The 18,124-nt window shown below is 37.5% G+C and overlaps 1 protein-coding gene across 2 annotated transcripts in view; it reads right to left on the bottom strand.

Moving 5' to 3' along the window:
- Positions 1–1,233: 1,233 nt before the first annotated feature.
- RBM25 (RNA binding motif protein 25) overlaps positions 1,234–18,124 on the bottom strand; it is a 53,537-nt gene continuing 36,646 nt past the window's right edge. For both annotated transcript variants that reach the window (XM_019969172.2, XM_070797819.1), the window contains exons 14-19: positions 16,953–17,103; positions 14,343–14,667; positions 13,689–13,963; positions 13,035–13,133; positions 11,927–11,974; positions 1,234–8,925 (exon numbers count right to left, since the gene is read on the bottom strand). In XM_019969172.2, coding sequence (XP_019824731.2) covers positions 8,833–8,925; positions 11,927–11,974; positions 13,035–13,133; positions 13,689–13,963; positions 14,343–14,667; positions 16,953–17,103 — 991 coding nt within the window. In that variant the 3' untranslated portion in view covers positions 1,234–8,832. The remainder of the gene's footprint in view (positions 8,926–11,926; positions 11,975–13,034; positions 13,134–13,688; positions 13,964–14,342; positions 14,668–16,952; positions 17,104–18,124) is intronic.

Raw genomic sequence — 18,124 nt, 5'->3', positions numbered from 1 at the left:
ATACTGTTCATGCGGTCCTCAAGGCAAGAATACTGAAGTGGTTTGCCATTCCCTTCTCCAGTGGACCACATTCTGTCAGACCTCTCCACCATGACCCGCCAGTCCTGGGTGGCCCCACATGGCATGGCTTAGTTTCAATGAGTTAGACAAGGCTCTGGTCCATGTGATTAGATTGGGTAGTTTTCTGTGATTATGGTTTCAGTGTCTGCCCTCTGATGCCCTCTTGCAACACCTACCGTCTCACTTGGGTTTCTCTTACCTTGGACATGGGGTATCTCTTCAAGGCTGCTCCAGCAAAGCACAGCCGCTGTTCCTTACCTTGAACGAGGGGTATCTCCATATGCTGCTCCTCCTGACCTTGAACGTGGAGTAGGTCCTCTCGGCCCTCCTGTGCCCGCGCAGCCACCCCTGACCTCGGGCGAGGGGGAGCTCCTCTGTGCCCTCCACCCTCTCCCTAATGAATCAAGACTTTTGGTGGGTTTGGAGAACCTTAGAAACTGCATTTTAAAAAACATCGTCTGGGATTCTTGGGTTCCAAGTTTAAGAACCTATCTTCCTAGATAGTAAGCTTTCAAAGCATGACTGTCTCATTTTTGTAATATCCAAATGTTACAGAGTAACTGGTGCACAGTGATTTGCCCTATGGTCCTTTGATTTTTTGCCATCTGCCAACTTTCCATTCAGATATCTATAAAAACAGTACCAATAACTAACTCCTTAAGTAGCAGACCACACACATACACCTATCTGAAAGCTTGTGTGTGTTAGTCGCTCAGTTGTGTCCTACTCTTTGCGACCCTATGGACTGTAGGCCATGGGACTCCTCTGTCCATGGGATTGTCCAGGTAAGAATACTGGAGTGGGTTGCCTGTGCCCTTCTCCAGGGAGTCTTCCCAACTGGGAGATGGAACCCGCATGTCCTACCTCTCCTGCACTGGCAAGTAGGTTCTTTACCACTGGGGACACCTGGGAAGCCCCTTAACAATGAATCAGTTCAGTTCAGTTGCTCAGTCGTGTCTGACTCTTTGCGACCCCATGAACTGCAGCACATCAGGCCTCCCTGTCCATCACCAACCCTGGAGTCCACCCAGACTCACGTCCATTGAGTCGGTGATGCCATCCATCCATCTCATCCTCTGTCGTCCCCTTACTATCATGTAAAACAAAAGGTGAACAATGGAGAAATGTTCAAATGTACAGGTAATCAGAAAATGACATCAGTAACAGCACCTGGCCAGATGAGACTTTTTATTTCTCTTACATTTTCCCAAGATAACCCTCTGTATTCCTAGAGCATCAATCCCCAACTCCTTTCTCCTCCCCACCCCAATACATGAATGGATTTAAATAAGTTTTACACACTTTATATTTAAGAACAAAGTAGCATTTGTTTTTCCATTAACAGGGAATGTTGGTGAAATAAAAAGTTTGACACCCCCCCAAGTAAAATTTTTAAAGTTCTCATCTCCCACTTCCCTCCTCAAACTTCACAAGGGTAGGAATGTTTGCCTGTTTGTCCACATATAAGTTCTGAGAACAATAGCTTAGCACATAAAACAGTTCTATACATTTGTTAAACAAGCATAGGCTAAAACCCATCCATCTGTGAACTAGTTCAATCTCTTTGAATGCAACCTGGGATGTAAGCAGAAAGTCTTAAAATGCTGGCAAACTATCTTAGGAACAAACAAAAACTTTGTGCAAAGATACTCATGGACTATTATTAATAGCAAAAATTGGAATGTTAAATGTCTTACAATAAAGTATGGTTCACCCACCACAGAATGCGATTGAAATTTATAAACATTATGTGTAACAGAAAATTTCTTACCCTGTTAAATTAATAAACAAATCTTTAACAGACATTTATCCATATGGCAAAACACATTCCTGCAAAAAGGAAACAAGTGATTTTAAAAGCAACCACTGGCAGAATAACTGGACTACAGATAAATTTTCCTCCAGTATTCTGTATTTCTTCACCTTTTAAGGTGTACAGAAACCCAGAAAGCACTGAAGAACCAGTAAAAAGACACAGACTAGAGGAACAAGCTGAAACTCCAGTACTTTGGCCACCTCATGCGAAGAGTTGACTCATTGGAAAAGACTCTGATGCTGGGAGGGATTGGGGGCAGGAGGACAAGGGGACGACAGAGGATGAGATGGCTGGATGGCATCACTGACTCAATGGACGTGAGTCTCAGTGAACTCCGGGAGTTGGTGATGGACAGGGAGGCCTGGTGTGCTGCGATTCATGGGGTCACAAAGAGTTGGACACGACTGAGCGACTGATCTGATCTGATCTGAGAGGAACAAGGCTAAAGTGACATCCCAGGGAAAGGCTGAAGTCAAGAGGGTGGCAGAGGATGAGTAAGTTAGATAGCATCACCGACTCAATGGACATTAATCTGAGCAAACTCCGGGAGATAGTGAAGGGCATTGAAGCCTGGTGCTGAAGTCTATGGGGTCACAAAGAGTCGGACATGATTTGGCAACTGCGCCAAGAGACCCAATAGAGAGCAAATGCCCAGAGTGTCAAGATGTAAACTATGGTGTAGCCTCTTACAAGAGCAGAGTCTCATTTGGGATTATCACCAGTCACCAGTAGAAAGTAAAGATAAAAACATGAGTGAGACCTAAGAAATGTTGGGATTCCCTGGTGGCTCAGACGGTAAAGCATCTGCCTGCAATGCAGGAGACCCGGGTTCGATCCCTGGGTTGGAAAATCCCCTGGAGAAGGAAATGGCAACCCACTCCAGTACACTTGACTAGAAAATTCCATGGATGGAGCCTGGTGGGCTATAGTCCATGGGGTCACAGAGTCGGACATGACTGAGCGACTTCACTTTTTCACTTTAGGAAATGTGAAGTGCACATAAAACTGTAAGCTAGTTTATGGAATCTCAAGTGTAGTGAAAAGGAAAAGGGAGGACCTAAGGTTAATTTCCTGTGTTTTTCAAAACTTATTCCAGACAGAAGGAAGGAAGAAGATAATGAAAATATCTGAGCAAGGCTCAAGAAATTACAAACTGTAGTTAGAAACCAGAGACAAGTGGAGCGGGAAAGGTCTTCTGAATAGAAAGCAAAGGTTCAAGATGCATATCATAAAATGGAGAGCTGGAAATGGAGACTATGCCTAAATCAAAGTTAAGATTTTGTTAACATGAAATTATTGGCTAAGTAAGGGGGGGAATCAAGTAACTTCCACTCATTCATACCTACCTAACATAGCACTCGAAGTTTTTTGAGTTTTTTGTTTTTTTTCCTGTGCCACACAGCATGTGGGATTTTAGTTCCACCACCAGGGACTGAACCTGTTCCCCTTGCAGTGGAAGCAGCAGTGTTACCGCCACGGAAGTTCCAGCACGGGAAATTTAAGAACAATGAAAAGTGCAGTGTTTGTGGTTAAGCAGTGAAGTTCAGTAAAAGAATGAGAAAAATAATAGAAGGTCCAGACTACCTGCAGTTGTGCTTTTGTATTTTCCCCAGAAACGTCTGAACTTGGGAGAATGAAACGTCTGAACAGATGACCAAAAAAAAAGAAAAAAGGTGGCAAAAATCAGTAATAAGCAGTGAAAGATGAAGCAGATGGGAAATTCAGGATGCCAAACCTGTTAGAACTACTTGGGGAGAGGGGCTGTTCAAAGCCAGAAAGGCTAGAGCAGTCCATGAATTCAGGACCAAGGCCACTTCTTTACACTATTGATTCCAAGGCAAAGCAATCCAATTTATTATCACTTCCCACATAGTTTGTCTTTATTTATACATTATTGCCCTATTTGCTATGGGATTAAAGTAGGATCTGGCTCCTTAAATTGAAACAGCTCAAAACGAAGGATTGGCTTTATCTTACTCATCTTGTTATTTTTTAGTCTTAAATTCTGTATTACTGTCAATATTTTATTAAATCTAATTTCCTTAACAAAGAAACTGGACCCCCTTTATGAAGAAGACAACTTTGCCTCAAGAATATACTCAAAATGAAACTTTCACGTCTAGCTTTTCCACCCACGATAACAATCAAAGTTTTTAATTTGACAAGGAAAAAAAGTGAACCTTCATGGTTTCTAGTAGTTTTTCCTTTTGTGACAAGAAAAAAACAGGAAAAATTGTTTAGAACTATTTTAAAATTTACAATACTTTTGCTTCAAAGATTTGCTAAAAATGCTTTCTGTAAGAGAACTTTTATTAACAAACACTTTCCTCTGCCTTTAGGGGGCTATTAGCAAGACCATACCTATCCAAAATAAACTTCTGCAATCAAAATACTAATCTTTAATCTGTAATGTCCATTCAATATTGGTAGCTATTAGCTAAATATGGCTGCTGAGGACCTTTAAATATGAATATTGCAAATAAAAAACTGGATTTTAAAATTCAGTCACACCTGACTTCTGAATACTTGAAATATGGCTACTGTAATTGAAAACTATTTTAATTTTAATGAATTAAACTCGACAGTGCAGACCTACACCATGAATTATAATCCAATATCCAGGCCCTCTAGATATCCAACATAAAGCACATCGTTGCACTGTTGCAGTGGGTAGCTAAGGCTGTGGGATCTGGGGAATTTCCTGACCACCCAGTGGTTAGGATTCTACACTTTCACTGTTGAGGGTCCAGATTCAGTCCCTGGTTAGGAACCTAAAATCCCATGTGCCATGCAGCACAGCCCAAAATAAACTTTGATTTGTAAGGTCTACATATTACCACCTCTGCTGAGAAACTTCCTCCTATATCTTGCCTCCCGACCTTGAAATCAGCGCATCAAGTCTGACAGTTCATATAGTGTACACTGTGTATCTATTAGTGACCTCATTTTTTGCTCCACCACTAGACTGTCAGCTTAGAGGGATTTTGACTTATTTATGTCTATCACTCCATCTAGCTTAAAACATGAATGGCACATATTAAGTGTGCCTCAATGGCAAGTATGTCATACACAAAAAGACAAAAGGGTTCCCTAATAATCCAGCTACTACTCCGCAAGAGAATCTAGAAGTCGTTTATTCAACTAATACACGATGTGGCAGAGTAGGTAGACTTGTGGAGTGTCATTTAAACAACACGGCTTGAAAAGAATTTTTATTCATTTTTATATACAGAAATTATTTTCTTCCTGGATATTTTAGATTGCCATTCCTAATTTAGTCTTCGTGAGTCAAGTAATAAAAATGAAAGGCAAAGGACCTTTAAAGATGAAAATTACGCATTCAAATGCAAATAAAGATTTCAATAATTTAATACAATCAATTCAAAAAATCTAACAGTTTATCAAAATACTATATACCAAGTTCACCTTGGTTTCTAGTATGAATGTAATAGTTCCTGGGTTTAAAAATATGTGTGGGGAAAAAAAAAAAAAAACTGTGTGTACATTTCCTAGTTTTCTTCCTGAAACTTAGATTATTTCTTAGTCTATTTGGAATTCCTTCTAATACCTTTTTATAGCTAGTGGCATTCACAAATCAATTTCACCATCTTTTGCTAAGCAAAACAATTTCTCAATTTCATATTAATAGAAGGCTGAAATATGACTTGGAAAAATGTACAACCATTTTGACATAAAACCTTTCAGCAGTTTTTGGGTAGCAAGTGGAAACATTCATAGAACTTATATGAAAGAGCTGGGTAAGTAAACTTCATATATACATTGTATAGCTGCTTGCATTTATCTAAATTTAAATTTTCTTCATATTAGAGAAAAAAATGATAATAGCATTTAGTCCAATTTGACTCGAGTTCAGTATTTTCTCAATTTGTCCACCATATCTACTATCCATGCCTGATTAGTACCTGAAACTGCACTCTCCACAAAATAATCATCAGCCTCTACTATCACAGATCAGGAAGTGCTCTGATAAGATTCAGAAATGAGTAACAACATAATCTTCTCTAAGATGTTCTAAGGCTGGCTGGGAATAAAGTCTCGAATATTGGAGCTATTCTTGGGCATCCTTTTGGAAGATTACTTTTATGTTCTTAATATAAATGATACCTATCATTTATCATTTGCCTCAAAAAGTGTTTTTAAGATATACTTAAAAAGAAAAGAAAAAAAGAAAAAAAAATTAAGCTGCATTTATGCAGTCTGTTAGGACAAAATACCAGTACTGACACTGAACTGCCAATCAAGTAGTCCTTATATCACTTAGCACTGGCACCATGTGGGAGCTGGTCAGAAAGGCAAAGTCTCAGGGCCACCCTAGCCCCTGCTAAGTCTGCATTTTAACAAGATCCCCCTGGTGATTCAGGCGCATGTTAAAGTTTGGGAAAACCACTTTCTTCTTTCTTCCTGTTGACAGATGGACACATTTAAAATTATTTTATTTACAGGGTCAAATGCAGAAAAAGCATATTTGTTTCCTAGCTGCCACATCAGAATGGCTGTCAAGACTTTCATGTAATTTTATAACAACTTGAAGGGGCAATATATAGATTAACTAAGGGTTCCAATTTGAAATTAATCTATGGACAAATGGTAAAGACAACCCAGAAAGTTCAAGCGATTTAGTAAACATTTTGTTAAGAGTAATATTACTGACACTAGAATGTGCCAGCTTATTCTCATGCTTATACATGGTCGGTTCTTTACATACAAACCTGAAAAATTCTGAAGACCCTGAAGTTTAAGCTTTGTGGCAAAATCTGACTTGAACTGACATTAAACAATTAATGTAGCAGTCTTTAACTCAATGATCAGTCAGATCAGATCATTTGCTGCAGAAATGTTAATATATAAATCTGGGATCCTGACACCCATCTCACTGGAGGTATTTTGCAGTATATGGTATGTGCCCTCAAGAGCTTCACATGAGGGCCCTTTTAAGGTAAATATGATTGAAAGAGCAGAAGAGACCAAAGCGGGGAAAATTAAATCTACCTGAATAAACTTCCATGCTAATGCTGGCTAAATAAAACCAACCTAATATGATGTCTCAGAAGCAATAATATGTAAGAGAAGATAGAGAGGCATAATAAACTGCTTGAACAAGGAGTTACACTGGGGGATTAATCTGAGAAAAGACTGGCAAATTAATTTGTAAATGGCAAGGAACATGTTTCTACAACTTTCCCTTCAGAAACTACAACTTAAAATATTCTAACACTGAAAGGGGCTATATCTCCATAGATGTCTAGATTAATCCAAAATAAGGGAAATGGCCTCTTCTCATCTTCAGGTACTAATACTTAAAAATCCAGTCCATCAAAAATTCAGCCCATATTTTCAAGTTAAGTTTCTAGTATGCACCGCATAATTACAACATGATGCCATTTATTTAACAAGACTCTGAAAGAATGAGTCCCCAAGATCAAATATATACATTTTTAATATTTGATATATTTACATAATGGAACCATGCACATCATGGTTCAATGTTAAGAACAGTGTTTTCAAATGTCCTCTTAAGATGTAAAAAAAAAATCTTGTAATTCAAGTTCAATTATGCTTTTTATGTTTTGTTTTTTAACACACCCCCTCAGTCTTTTTAAAAAATAAATACTCAGACATGGGAATAGCTGCACCTAATTTCTGTTAAGAACTGTTTAAAACTTGGTACATTTTTGGGTAATTTTGCTCCCTGGTGAAGTCCTGATCTATAATAAAGAAAGCCTCATGTATATCTCTAAGGACACGATCAGTACAGTTTTGAACGTTGATGAGCAGAGAAGTAAACAAGGTGTGTGCCTGCATATACACACACAAGATATAAACCCCTGACAGACACACATGAGTGGTAACTGCTTTAAACGACTTACTTTATCCTCAGAAATCAGATGTAAACTTTGTAAATTGCCATGCTAAATTGCTACAGTATTTTGTCAAATGTTTTCTAGCCTGTAAAATTGCCTAATTTTATCTTTTGATAATTTTAAGATTTTTTTTTCATTTATGGTTTCTGAATGAAGCTTTCTTTTTTAAAACAAAGGGGTACATTAAAATTAAACTAAGGATCAATGAAGTGCAAAAAAATGCATAAAATAAAGCTCTCCAGATTCTAAGGATCTGCCTCATTTCTGAACAACGAAATCAGGGGGGGGAAACCACTATGATTCACACTCCCTTAAGGAGAGGCTGACACAGCCAGCTATCAACAGAAAAACCCATTTCATTCAATAGACTGTTACTTGCCACAAGAGAATACCATGCTCTGGGAGAGTAATAACCTAATTATCCCAGACATCTGGATTGGCACAATACCAGGTTTCCTTTACAATTCTATTCTTGAATTAGGAAATGTTTAAGGGAAATTTCCAAAGCAAACTAGGAAAAAATAAGACTTTTATACATACACTCACACAAACACATCCATACAGAGATACAGTAGGAATGGATTGTCTGCTAATTTCCACACTCTAAATCTCATGCCATCATGAGGGCCTGCCATTTTTGATCAAGGAGGTAAGGGTAATAGGTATGACTGGTTATTTTTTAAATTTAAAATCATTCATGTTGGTGCCTGTACAGTTCAATATTAAGTGCAATTCTGCATAAGAATTGGGGAGTCATTTTAATATTTACAAGAAACAAATCAGCAGAACAAGATTATATCAGATAGGGTGTGTACAGTAGCTGCGGCTTATAAAACATACCAGTAATTTGTACCTGGTGAGTATAAAGAGAACCATGGTAGGATTCAGATGTCTTTACAACCAAGGGAGTACACACAGCATCAACAAATTAGAGGACAAAAAAATTCACATTTTCTACATTAAAAAAAAAATTACAGATCTCACAAATGTCTTTGAAGACGAAAAAAAAAAATGAAGTCCTTTGAAGGATGGGAAAGAAGAAATCTGAAATGGAACTCTTAATGTAAAAGAGTTTTACTTCACAAGACCAATTTTCTTGGCTTCTGTTTCATATATCAATAATCTCCACATCTTGACTATAAAAACTTCTGCTTCTTCATCAAGTACCTAGAAAAGGAAAAACAAAAAAGCCAGTTACACGTGTAAGAAAAGCAATCACCAGCATCTCCCAACAAGGCAAATGGAATAAAAAAGGCTTTTCTCTACGAACAAGCATTTACTTTATTTATACATGTCTTGAATAACTATTTCCTAAGGAAACCGTATGTTTGTTATAAAGAATATAGTCATTCAGACAAATTAGTTATATAATCACCTAATACTTAGTACAGAGTATCTCACTTACCCTCTCCCCAAGAACCTCATAATCTTAACATTTACTGAGCCCTTATTACATGTAACACTGAAATATTAAATGAGAATACATCTGGGATACAGTAAACAAAATAAACACTGTCATTCCCAAGGGACACAAGACTACTGAATAAATAAAAGGTCCTTTCCCCTTGGCAAATCAAATGATCGTTTTTTTACATCTGTGTCTCCTTTGCTGCCCTGCAGAGGGCTAGGGTGGGGAAGGAGATGCGGCAGGGGGGTTCAGGATGGCAGGGACACATGCGTACCTGGGGTCAGTGTTAATGTATGGCAAAAATCATCACAATATTGTAAAGTAGTTAACCTCCAATTAAAATAAATAAATTAAAAATTACTTGGGATTCAAATCCCACTTCTCCCTCCTACCAGTTACATACTCTTGGTTGGGATACTTAATTACAGTGAGTCTCCGTTCTCTTATCTGAAAACGGAGGATACAGTAGCTATGTCATACTGGTTCTACTATGGGAATTAAAAGAGACAGTATGTACCAAGTGCTTTGAAGAGTGCTTAGTAAGTACCTAGCACAAGCCAGAAATTTGATTTTTCTGAAAAATTTCCCAGCATTTCTCAGTGATGACAAAAAAAGAACTTCAATCAGACATCCACGAGCTAGACTTAACCTATAATTTAAAAATACCATGCTGCAGGAATTCCCTTGAGGTCCAGGGGTTAGAGGAATCCTTGTTCCCACTGCCAAGGGCGTGGGTTCAAACTGTGGGGTCCCGCAACCAAAAAAAAAAAAAAAAAAACTTTGCTGCAATACTAACGTGGAATTGTACCCTGGATAATACATGCACAAAAATGCAGCCCAAGTTCATTAGCTTACGTAAAATCATGAAGGTACAGTCTGAGAAAGACTGCTAATTATTATTTGAGCTGAATATTCAATCTCACTTATTCAAGAAATATTTAGAGGGTCCATGAGCTATCACCATAACGAGCTGACAACACTAGCCCAATTGGTTTCCTCCCACTATGATCAACACTGAAATAGAAAATAATCAAAAACAACGTGTTTAAATGGTAGTTTAATTATACTCCAAAAATCAAACTATTTCAACTGATCAAAATAGTGACATATGCCATCTTCACCAACAGTAACTATATCCTTGCCAAGGCAAACCAGAACACTGAGTTTTTTTCTTTTTGGCTGCACATCTTGTGGCATCTCAGTTCCCCAACCAGAGGCTGAACCTGGGGCTCTTGAGAGTGAAACTGTGGAGTCCTAACTACTAGACTGCCAGGGAATTCCCTGTTTTTTTTTTTTTTTTAATTCCTTAACTCAGGAGTAACTACAAAGCCCTCTCTTTACCCGAAAGATAACTATAAAGAAAGGCTGGAAGGCCAAGGACATTCTACCCTTAAGGATCTATTCACATTTCTCCTTTCATCTGAGGCTCAGCATTACAAAACCAAAAGCTTTTCACAATTTTCCCCCCAGGAATTTTAAATAGATACATTAGGCTAGCTAGGCTGCAGAAAATTAATGTTATCTGGCTTTAAACATCATGAAGTGCTTAAACATGTAATATCTTGACTTTAGAGCTCCTTTTGGTTAGGCAACCCCCTATGCCACTCCCTTACAACTTTAATTGTAGCTCAAAATAAAAGTTTCCCTGATCACCTATCATCTCGTACCATGCTTGACATTTCTTCCTCCCTGGCTCTTCTTCCCATTGCTACGTTCCCACTCAGCCCTTTAGACTCTATTTCACTTTATGCTAACCATCCTCAACTGAAAACCTGATGTGACCCCTGAAGACCCTGACAGTCTTGTGGCCTTCTGAGGAAGTTCCTCACTTTCAAAGCTTTAAGTCTCCACAACAGAGGGAAAGTTGCTGGATCTTCACTGGTTCTCTCCTCGTAAACAGCATCTCCAATGACATTCATAACACCTCACAACACCACCCCTTCACTCCAACAGCAGCTGTCTAGGAAATACCTAGTCTTTCATCTACATTAAATGAGCGCTATGGCAGCTGGTTCTTGTATTTCTCTCCAATCCCAGTCCCAACATGCAGCAATTTCAATTTCTATGTGTTATAACCCAGCTTAAAGTTTGTTGATACTCTAAACAATGACATCTGTTCTGCCCCAGAAACTTCCATGGCCATACTCTGCATCTTGCCATTATCTGGACCAATTCACCACTTGTATTCTTTGAACTACTACCAACCCAACAGACACCTGTCCAAGTAACAAAAGAGTTACACAATCTTTAAGCCTCAGTTTAGATGGTAATTTCTGTGATGATTTCTCTAACTACCCTCAACACCTAACTGCTCTACCTCCTCTGCCTCCATTATTTTTTTACATACACCCATTATATTAAATATGTTGTCATATCAATATTGGTACACCTGTGTCCCTGCTAGTTCTTTAAGGGTAGTTATTCCATCTTTTTGTGCTTTTAAGCACACTGCTCTACCTAGTTAACACTTAATAAATGTTCTCTAAATGTATGAAATAGATTCAGAATTTATATTTACACACATAAACACTAAAGACAGGTGAAGGAAGAGACTGATAAAGAAAACTTTAACTCTACTGATGTCTAATGATATCTTACTGTGAATACCTTTAACCTCTCAATGCATATTCAAATTTTAATTTAGTCCTATAAAGAGTCTAGAACCAATACAGGTTCTAGAAAGTCAATCAAATTCAGAGGAGCAAATTTGATTATACTGATCTTAAATTAAAATATAAATAACAATAAATTTTCTCTTACCATGGCAACATCATCTAAAATGCTCTGAGGTGAACTATGAGCCATAACCTAATAGAAAAAAAAATTAATGTCAATTTGAAAATAAAACATTAACAATACGATAAAAGATTTTTTAATATATCCTCAAACTAGTATGAAAATTTCTTTTGACTGAAGAATTTTTATATAAATTTCTAAATTTCCAGAATCTCTCTCTTTTCAATGAAAGTTTGACACTAAAACGTAAGATCTTAATCACTACATATCTGTCTTCTAATTCAAACCCAGACTTACAAATGTTTATGCTACAATAATCACAAGTGGAAAAGATAATTTGCTATTCCTGATGTTAAAGGAGCAATAATGAGAGAAAAATAGCATTTCCTTAAAATGCAATTAGCTCTTCCTTTGTAGAAATACAGTGCTTCTCCTGTAACTATCTTATTAAAGGTAAGACTGGGCCTTCAGAGGACAATGAAAGGATGAGGTATCTCCTGGTGGTCAAGAGCATGACTTTTACAGGCTTGGCTCTACTGCTTATTATGTAACCACGGTCAAGACACAATCTGTCCCCAAGTCTCAATTTCTTCATGTACTGAATGGGGACACTGTTAGAAACTTACACTTCCTAAGGTTCTTGGGAGGTTTAAAGAAGATAAAGTTTTGGAAAATGCTTAACACAGGACTTGCCAGGAAAGAAGCCATGCACACAGTAATCAGTCAGTTAACACCACTGTTATGCTATGAAGGACACCGTTTTGCTTCTTCCCAAAGAATGGATGACTAACAAAAAACTGACATAAGTGACTGGCTGTCTCCACTAAACCTCAACTATACTTCAGCAACATCCTAACCATTAAGACAAGAAGTTGGTGACAAGGCATTCTTGGGGTAAGGAGAGAGCAAAATTGGTAGTAGCCAGCAACTGTGTCTCCTTTGACCCTCTGAAATGAAAGTACTTGGTGTGGGGTCTCGAATTGTATAGAGGGGTACACTTAAGTGGCTATGAATCTTGTAATTAAAACTAAATTATCAATGACTTGTCCCAACAAAAAATTCAATTTACAAAGTCTCTAACATTTTAAAGTATATAACAAATATTTGGAGGTGGAAAGAGTAAAAGACTAACCTTAGAACAAACAAAATCAACTAACGTAGCTTCTTCTTCACCTATGTATTCTATGATTTTTTTATTAATCCATGGTCTAATTCGTCGTTCCATCAATATCTGTCAAATAAAGCATGGACACTAAGTTGAAGAGCTTTTTATTACACTCACTTAAAAAGCCTATATAATCTCTTAATTTTTCTTAAAGCTAAAATATAGAGGAGTAAGATCATTCACAAGTTGAAGTAAAACAAGTATGTATAAGGATACAATTATTTGCTTCTCATTTATGAAGACTTCAAGTACCACTAAGACTTTCACAATCATGTGTTATCATTGACTGAGTCTCAAGACTCTGAGCTTCCCTGGTGGCTCAGACGGTAAAGAATCCACCTGAAATGCAGGAGACCTGGGTTCAATCCCTGGGTTGGAAAGATCCCCTGGAGAAGGGCATGGCAAAACACTCCAGTATTCTTGCCTGGAGAATCCCCATGGACAGTGGAGCCTGGCGGGCTACAGTCCATAGGGTCACAAAGGGTCGACCAAGACTGAGTGACTAAGCACAGCACATGTCAAGGTTCTAGCCACATTATCACCCTACTTAAACTGAGTTTATGTGCTATATTCAGAACCAAAAACTTGCCATAAAATGATGAAATACAATTTGCTACTCACGGAATCCACAATAGACCAATCCAGGGGATAAGCAAACAGTTCAGGTTTGGCTGTAGGGATTTTTTCAATGAGACTTTTAATATGTTTGCGCTTTTCTTCAGTGTTTACAGTGCCTTTGGCAGCATTCTTATCATCTTCACCATAATCCAAGGGAACCAGTTTCCTTTTCCGGGGTACATCATCACTGTCTTCATCCTCAAATTTGTTAAAGACACTATCTACTGGGAGCTTCTTTCTTTTCACAGAATTAGGTTGACCAGGACTATTGGAAGCACCTATAGTAAAAACACTGTATTAGCACAGCAACTTAATCTTCAAATGTTACACTATACAACCCACCATCCCTCAAACGCAGTGTAAATGTACTTCCACAAATCTCAGAGAAAGATCCCAACTGTAAAAAATAACTCACTACTCACAAGTGCTAGAAAATTTAACTTTTCACTTCTTCTCAGAACTCGAGGCAGCTGCAGATATAGGAGCACTAGTAGAACTATGAAAACAATTGTGAGCTAGAAAGGCATTTTTAAATAATCTTTTTCTATCTACCTATCAAGCAGCGCATATTATTTTTTCCTTAAGGCAAAACTGAGGTAGTTGTAAGGGGGTGGGGAAATGAAGGAAAAAAGGAAGGAAAAAAAAATGCTAACATACCCAGTTTAAGACTTAGTCCTATTTTTGGCCTATGCTCTTCGGGTTGTTGTTGATCTGGTGAATTTTCATGAGGAATAATAATACCACAGGGAGACTCATCCCCAGGAGTGTTGGGAGTTGCATTGCCACTGGCAGAGGAGACAGATGGGGCAGAACTGATGGGCCTCAGAGTTGGTTTGAGACAAGGTTTTTGCTCTGGCTCCTCTTCCTCTTCCATGGGTTCCTCACGTTTTTCTTCTTTTTCTTGCTTTTCTTCTTCCTCTTCCTCGGATTCTGGTTCTTGCTTTATCTGTGGTTGTCTGCGCCTCTCAGCTTCTTGTTCCATCTAAAAACCCAGAAAATAACCTGGTTAACTGAAACAAACCCAACTATCTTCAGTTCAACCAACTCTATGTTTTACTTACATTTCACAAAACCTCTATTTTTCTTTTTCACTAGGAATAAAACATTGCCTCTTCTATAATCAGAATCTGTAAACCCTATAGCATATATTAGGTACTCTGCAAAATTTTTTAGTATTTCACATATATTAGCATTCTTCAGTGGCTTATATCCACTTTTCAGAGAAAACAGAGGTTAACTGCTAATAGTCAGCTAATTCAAAGTGAAAAAGTCTTTTTGTATTTTTATTAAAGAAATTATAACCACAAATTTTAGACTAGTACACACAATACATTAAGAGGCAACTCAAATCCTCAGCCTGGTCATATATAATCATTTTTTATTTCTTGATAATGGCTGAAGGTACAGTCACAAATAGGAAAAGGAAGAAGTGGCACAAAGGGAGAATTCTGAAGTCAAAGTCCTATACCAAAATGAATACTCCCCCTGAAGCTACAAAACATAGTAAAATATAACCATGATGAGAGTATTATAAAAACTTGGATGAATAGACTAGTGAGTTTTCTGAGTATAAAAACAAACAAAAACAGAAAAAACAAAAGTAAAAATATGTATCGTGAACTACAAAAAAATTTCAAGTCTGTGCGTATCACCATCTATCTATCAACGCACAAAGGAAGCACAATGATCACTCAACAATCTGCATGGCATTCAAACCCACTGGTACTTAGAGAATTAAAACATAATAACGTTCCTCAACCTAACTGTTACAATGGTAAGGATTTAAAATACTAAAAATACTGTCATGATGATGAAGGTACGGAAAAAAAGACACATGGGCAGGGCTTCCCTGATGGTCCAGTGGTTAAGAATCTGCCTGCTAATGCAGGAGACATGAGTTCAGTACCCGGTTCAGGAACTAAGAACCCACATGCCAAGGGGCAACTAAGCCCATGTGACCTAGAGCCCACGAGCCACAATGAGAAGTCACCAAAACAAGAAACCTGCACACCCCAACTGAAGAATAGTCACCACTCACCCCAACAAGAGAAAGCCCAGCACAGCCATAGATAGATAAAAGATACATGGGCTAAAACTGGAGAAATTCTGTGTAGAAGATTACACCTGATGCAAAAGCACATTAGAAAACAAAACAGACTTACACATATAGACAACAAGCTGGTGGCCGCCAGAGGGGATCAAGGCAAAATAGGTGAAGGGGAGTAAGAGGTGCAAACTTTTAGTTATTAAAAAAACTTATGGGGAACGTAACATACACCATAAGGCATACAGTCAATATTGTTATAATAACAATATTGGTTTGGTGACAGATGGTTACTTGGTTACTAGACGTATCAATTCATAATGTATAATAAATGTCAAATTGCTAAACACCTGAAACTAATATAATACTGTGTATGAACCATACTTCTATTAAAAAAAAAAAAGTACATTAGAAAACACTACATAATTAGAAAACAGCTTTATATTCCCATTTACAAAGCTTATGTGTATGTGGGAGGGGAGGGGGGTTGTGTATGTATACATGTGTAAAAACATTTTTAAAATAACCAAACACTTAAGATGATTATAACTGGCTGATAAGAAATCACTTTTTCATTACTGGCTTCTATGTAGTCTAAAGTTTCTATTTACTCATGTAAGTACTTAACAGAAAAAATATTATTTCATTGTGAAAAATAAAACAGACATGTAAGAAGACAAGGTTTCTGTTAATAGCATATAACAGATTTTTTTTTAAGTTGACATGAAGAATTTATAGTATTAGATTCATGATACACTAAGAGTAAAAACTTTTCTAATATGACATACTATTCTTAAAAGCAAGAATCGGTATGCCATGTCCTACGACAGAGTTTTCCTTTTTTCCTTTTAAATGACAGGCTGTTCACGAAAACATCTTTATTTTGGAATCAAAGTACTTAGGGTGGCAACAAGAGAACTACAAAAATTACTGTCACATGACATATAGGGAAGGACAGGTTTGTAAATAAAGTTACATTAAAAGACATTCACTTAACAATACTTCACAGAAATAAAGGAATAAGACATACAGAAGATGTTGAAAATAATGCTGTAAATCAACTAATACTGATGACTTGCATAATAAAGAGAAAGTACTAATATCTTCCCCCAAAATAGCAAGATGCATGGAAAATAAACATTTCCCTTATAAAGTAAACTCCATCATAGTTGGCTGGCTTAAAATGATGTGACAGTCTTAACACTGTTTCGGATGTATCTTACCCGCTGGAGCTCTGCGTCTGGATCTGGGTGCCCTTCTGCCAGAAGACGCTGCCTGATTTCCTCCAGCTCTTCCTTCTCTCTCTTCCTATCCCGTTCATCTGCTTCCATTTCCTTTTCCCTATCACGCAATCTTTTCTGAAGAGCACTTCCTCTGCAAAAGCGTATCACAAGAGGCCTTACTTAATATCAAGGTCAGCAACTACACACAGTATCTCCAAAAGCAATTTCTTTCCATACTAAAAGCTGCATTCTAAGAGACTGGAGACTGTCTTAATGCTCTCTATCTGTAAAACACCCAAGACAGCATGCTCTCTACAGGTTAATGCTTAATAAGTAAGCACTGTCTTGTCACATATCACCATGCCTCAGAATGAAGTCATTCTAAATGAGTATCTAAAACAGGTTAAAAAAAAAAAAAAAAAAGCTTTCTGAGGGAAGAATGCGCTCATTTTATGCCTACTCCGCAGGGAAGCTCTGTAACACATAATTTGTCTTCTTGGATGCCAAATTGTGAAACATTAATACAAGGAGTAGTAATATCCCTAATAATAATTTTGTGTGTTCAATTTACACAATCTTAGCCAAAAGGCTGAGAAGCGATGCGTGTTCAATTTAAATCAGTTCCTCTCCTCGTGGGGAAAAAAAAAATCACAGAAGGAAGCAGGGCATAACTGAGAGAAAGCAGAGGTTCTATCTAGCACTTTATTACATCTCAGATATAACGTACTATTTTATGATTCAGTAATTTTATTTTGCATTTTCTACAAAGTCAAACCCTTGGCATTCTTTCAATATAAGGTGTTACTCCAATGTTTTGATGATTTTGGCTACAGTGTATTAAATTATACGTATTAAATGCATTCACTACATACCTAGATTCTTTCAGGAAAATGAGAAGAAAAAAATCAAAACAATGCCCATAACCTTAGGCAAACAGTAGTTTGGAGTGGAGGGAACAGAACAAAGCAAACAATTTCACCATGTGCCTAAGTGTTAGAAGAATGAGAGAAGTCGAGAAAAGCCATGGGAAGAGAAGAGAAAAGACAGGCTTCACAAATCTCACATCATAATAGTAAAGTAACTGAGTGGGGAAGAGGGGGACTCAAGATTACTACGTAGCACTCTAGAAATCCTTGAAGACAAAAAATTTCTAGACCACCTTAGATAATCAC

The sequence above is a fragment of the Bos indicus genome, chromosome 10 (assembly GCF_029378745.1).
Source record: "Bos indicus isolate NIAB-ARS_2022 breed Sahiwal x Tharparkar chromosome 10, NIAB-ARS_B.indTharparkar_mat_pri_1.0, whole genome shotgun sequence".
NCBI lineage: Eukaryota > Metazoa > Chordata > Mammalia > Artiodactyla > Bovidae > Bos > Bos indicus.
The sequence above is the reverse complement of the archived record's forward strand: the minus strand, read 5'-3'. Positions and strand labels throughout refer to the sequence as shown.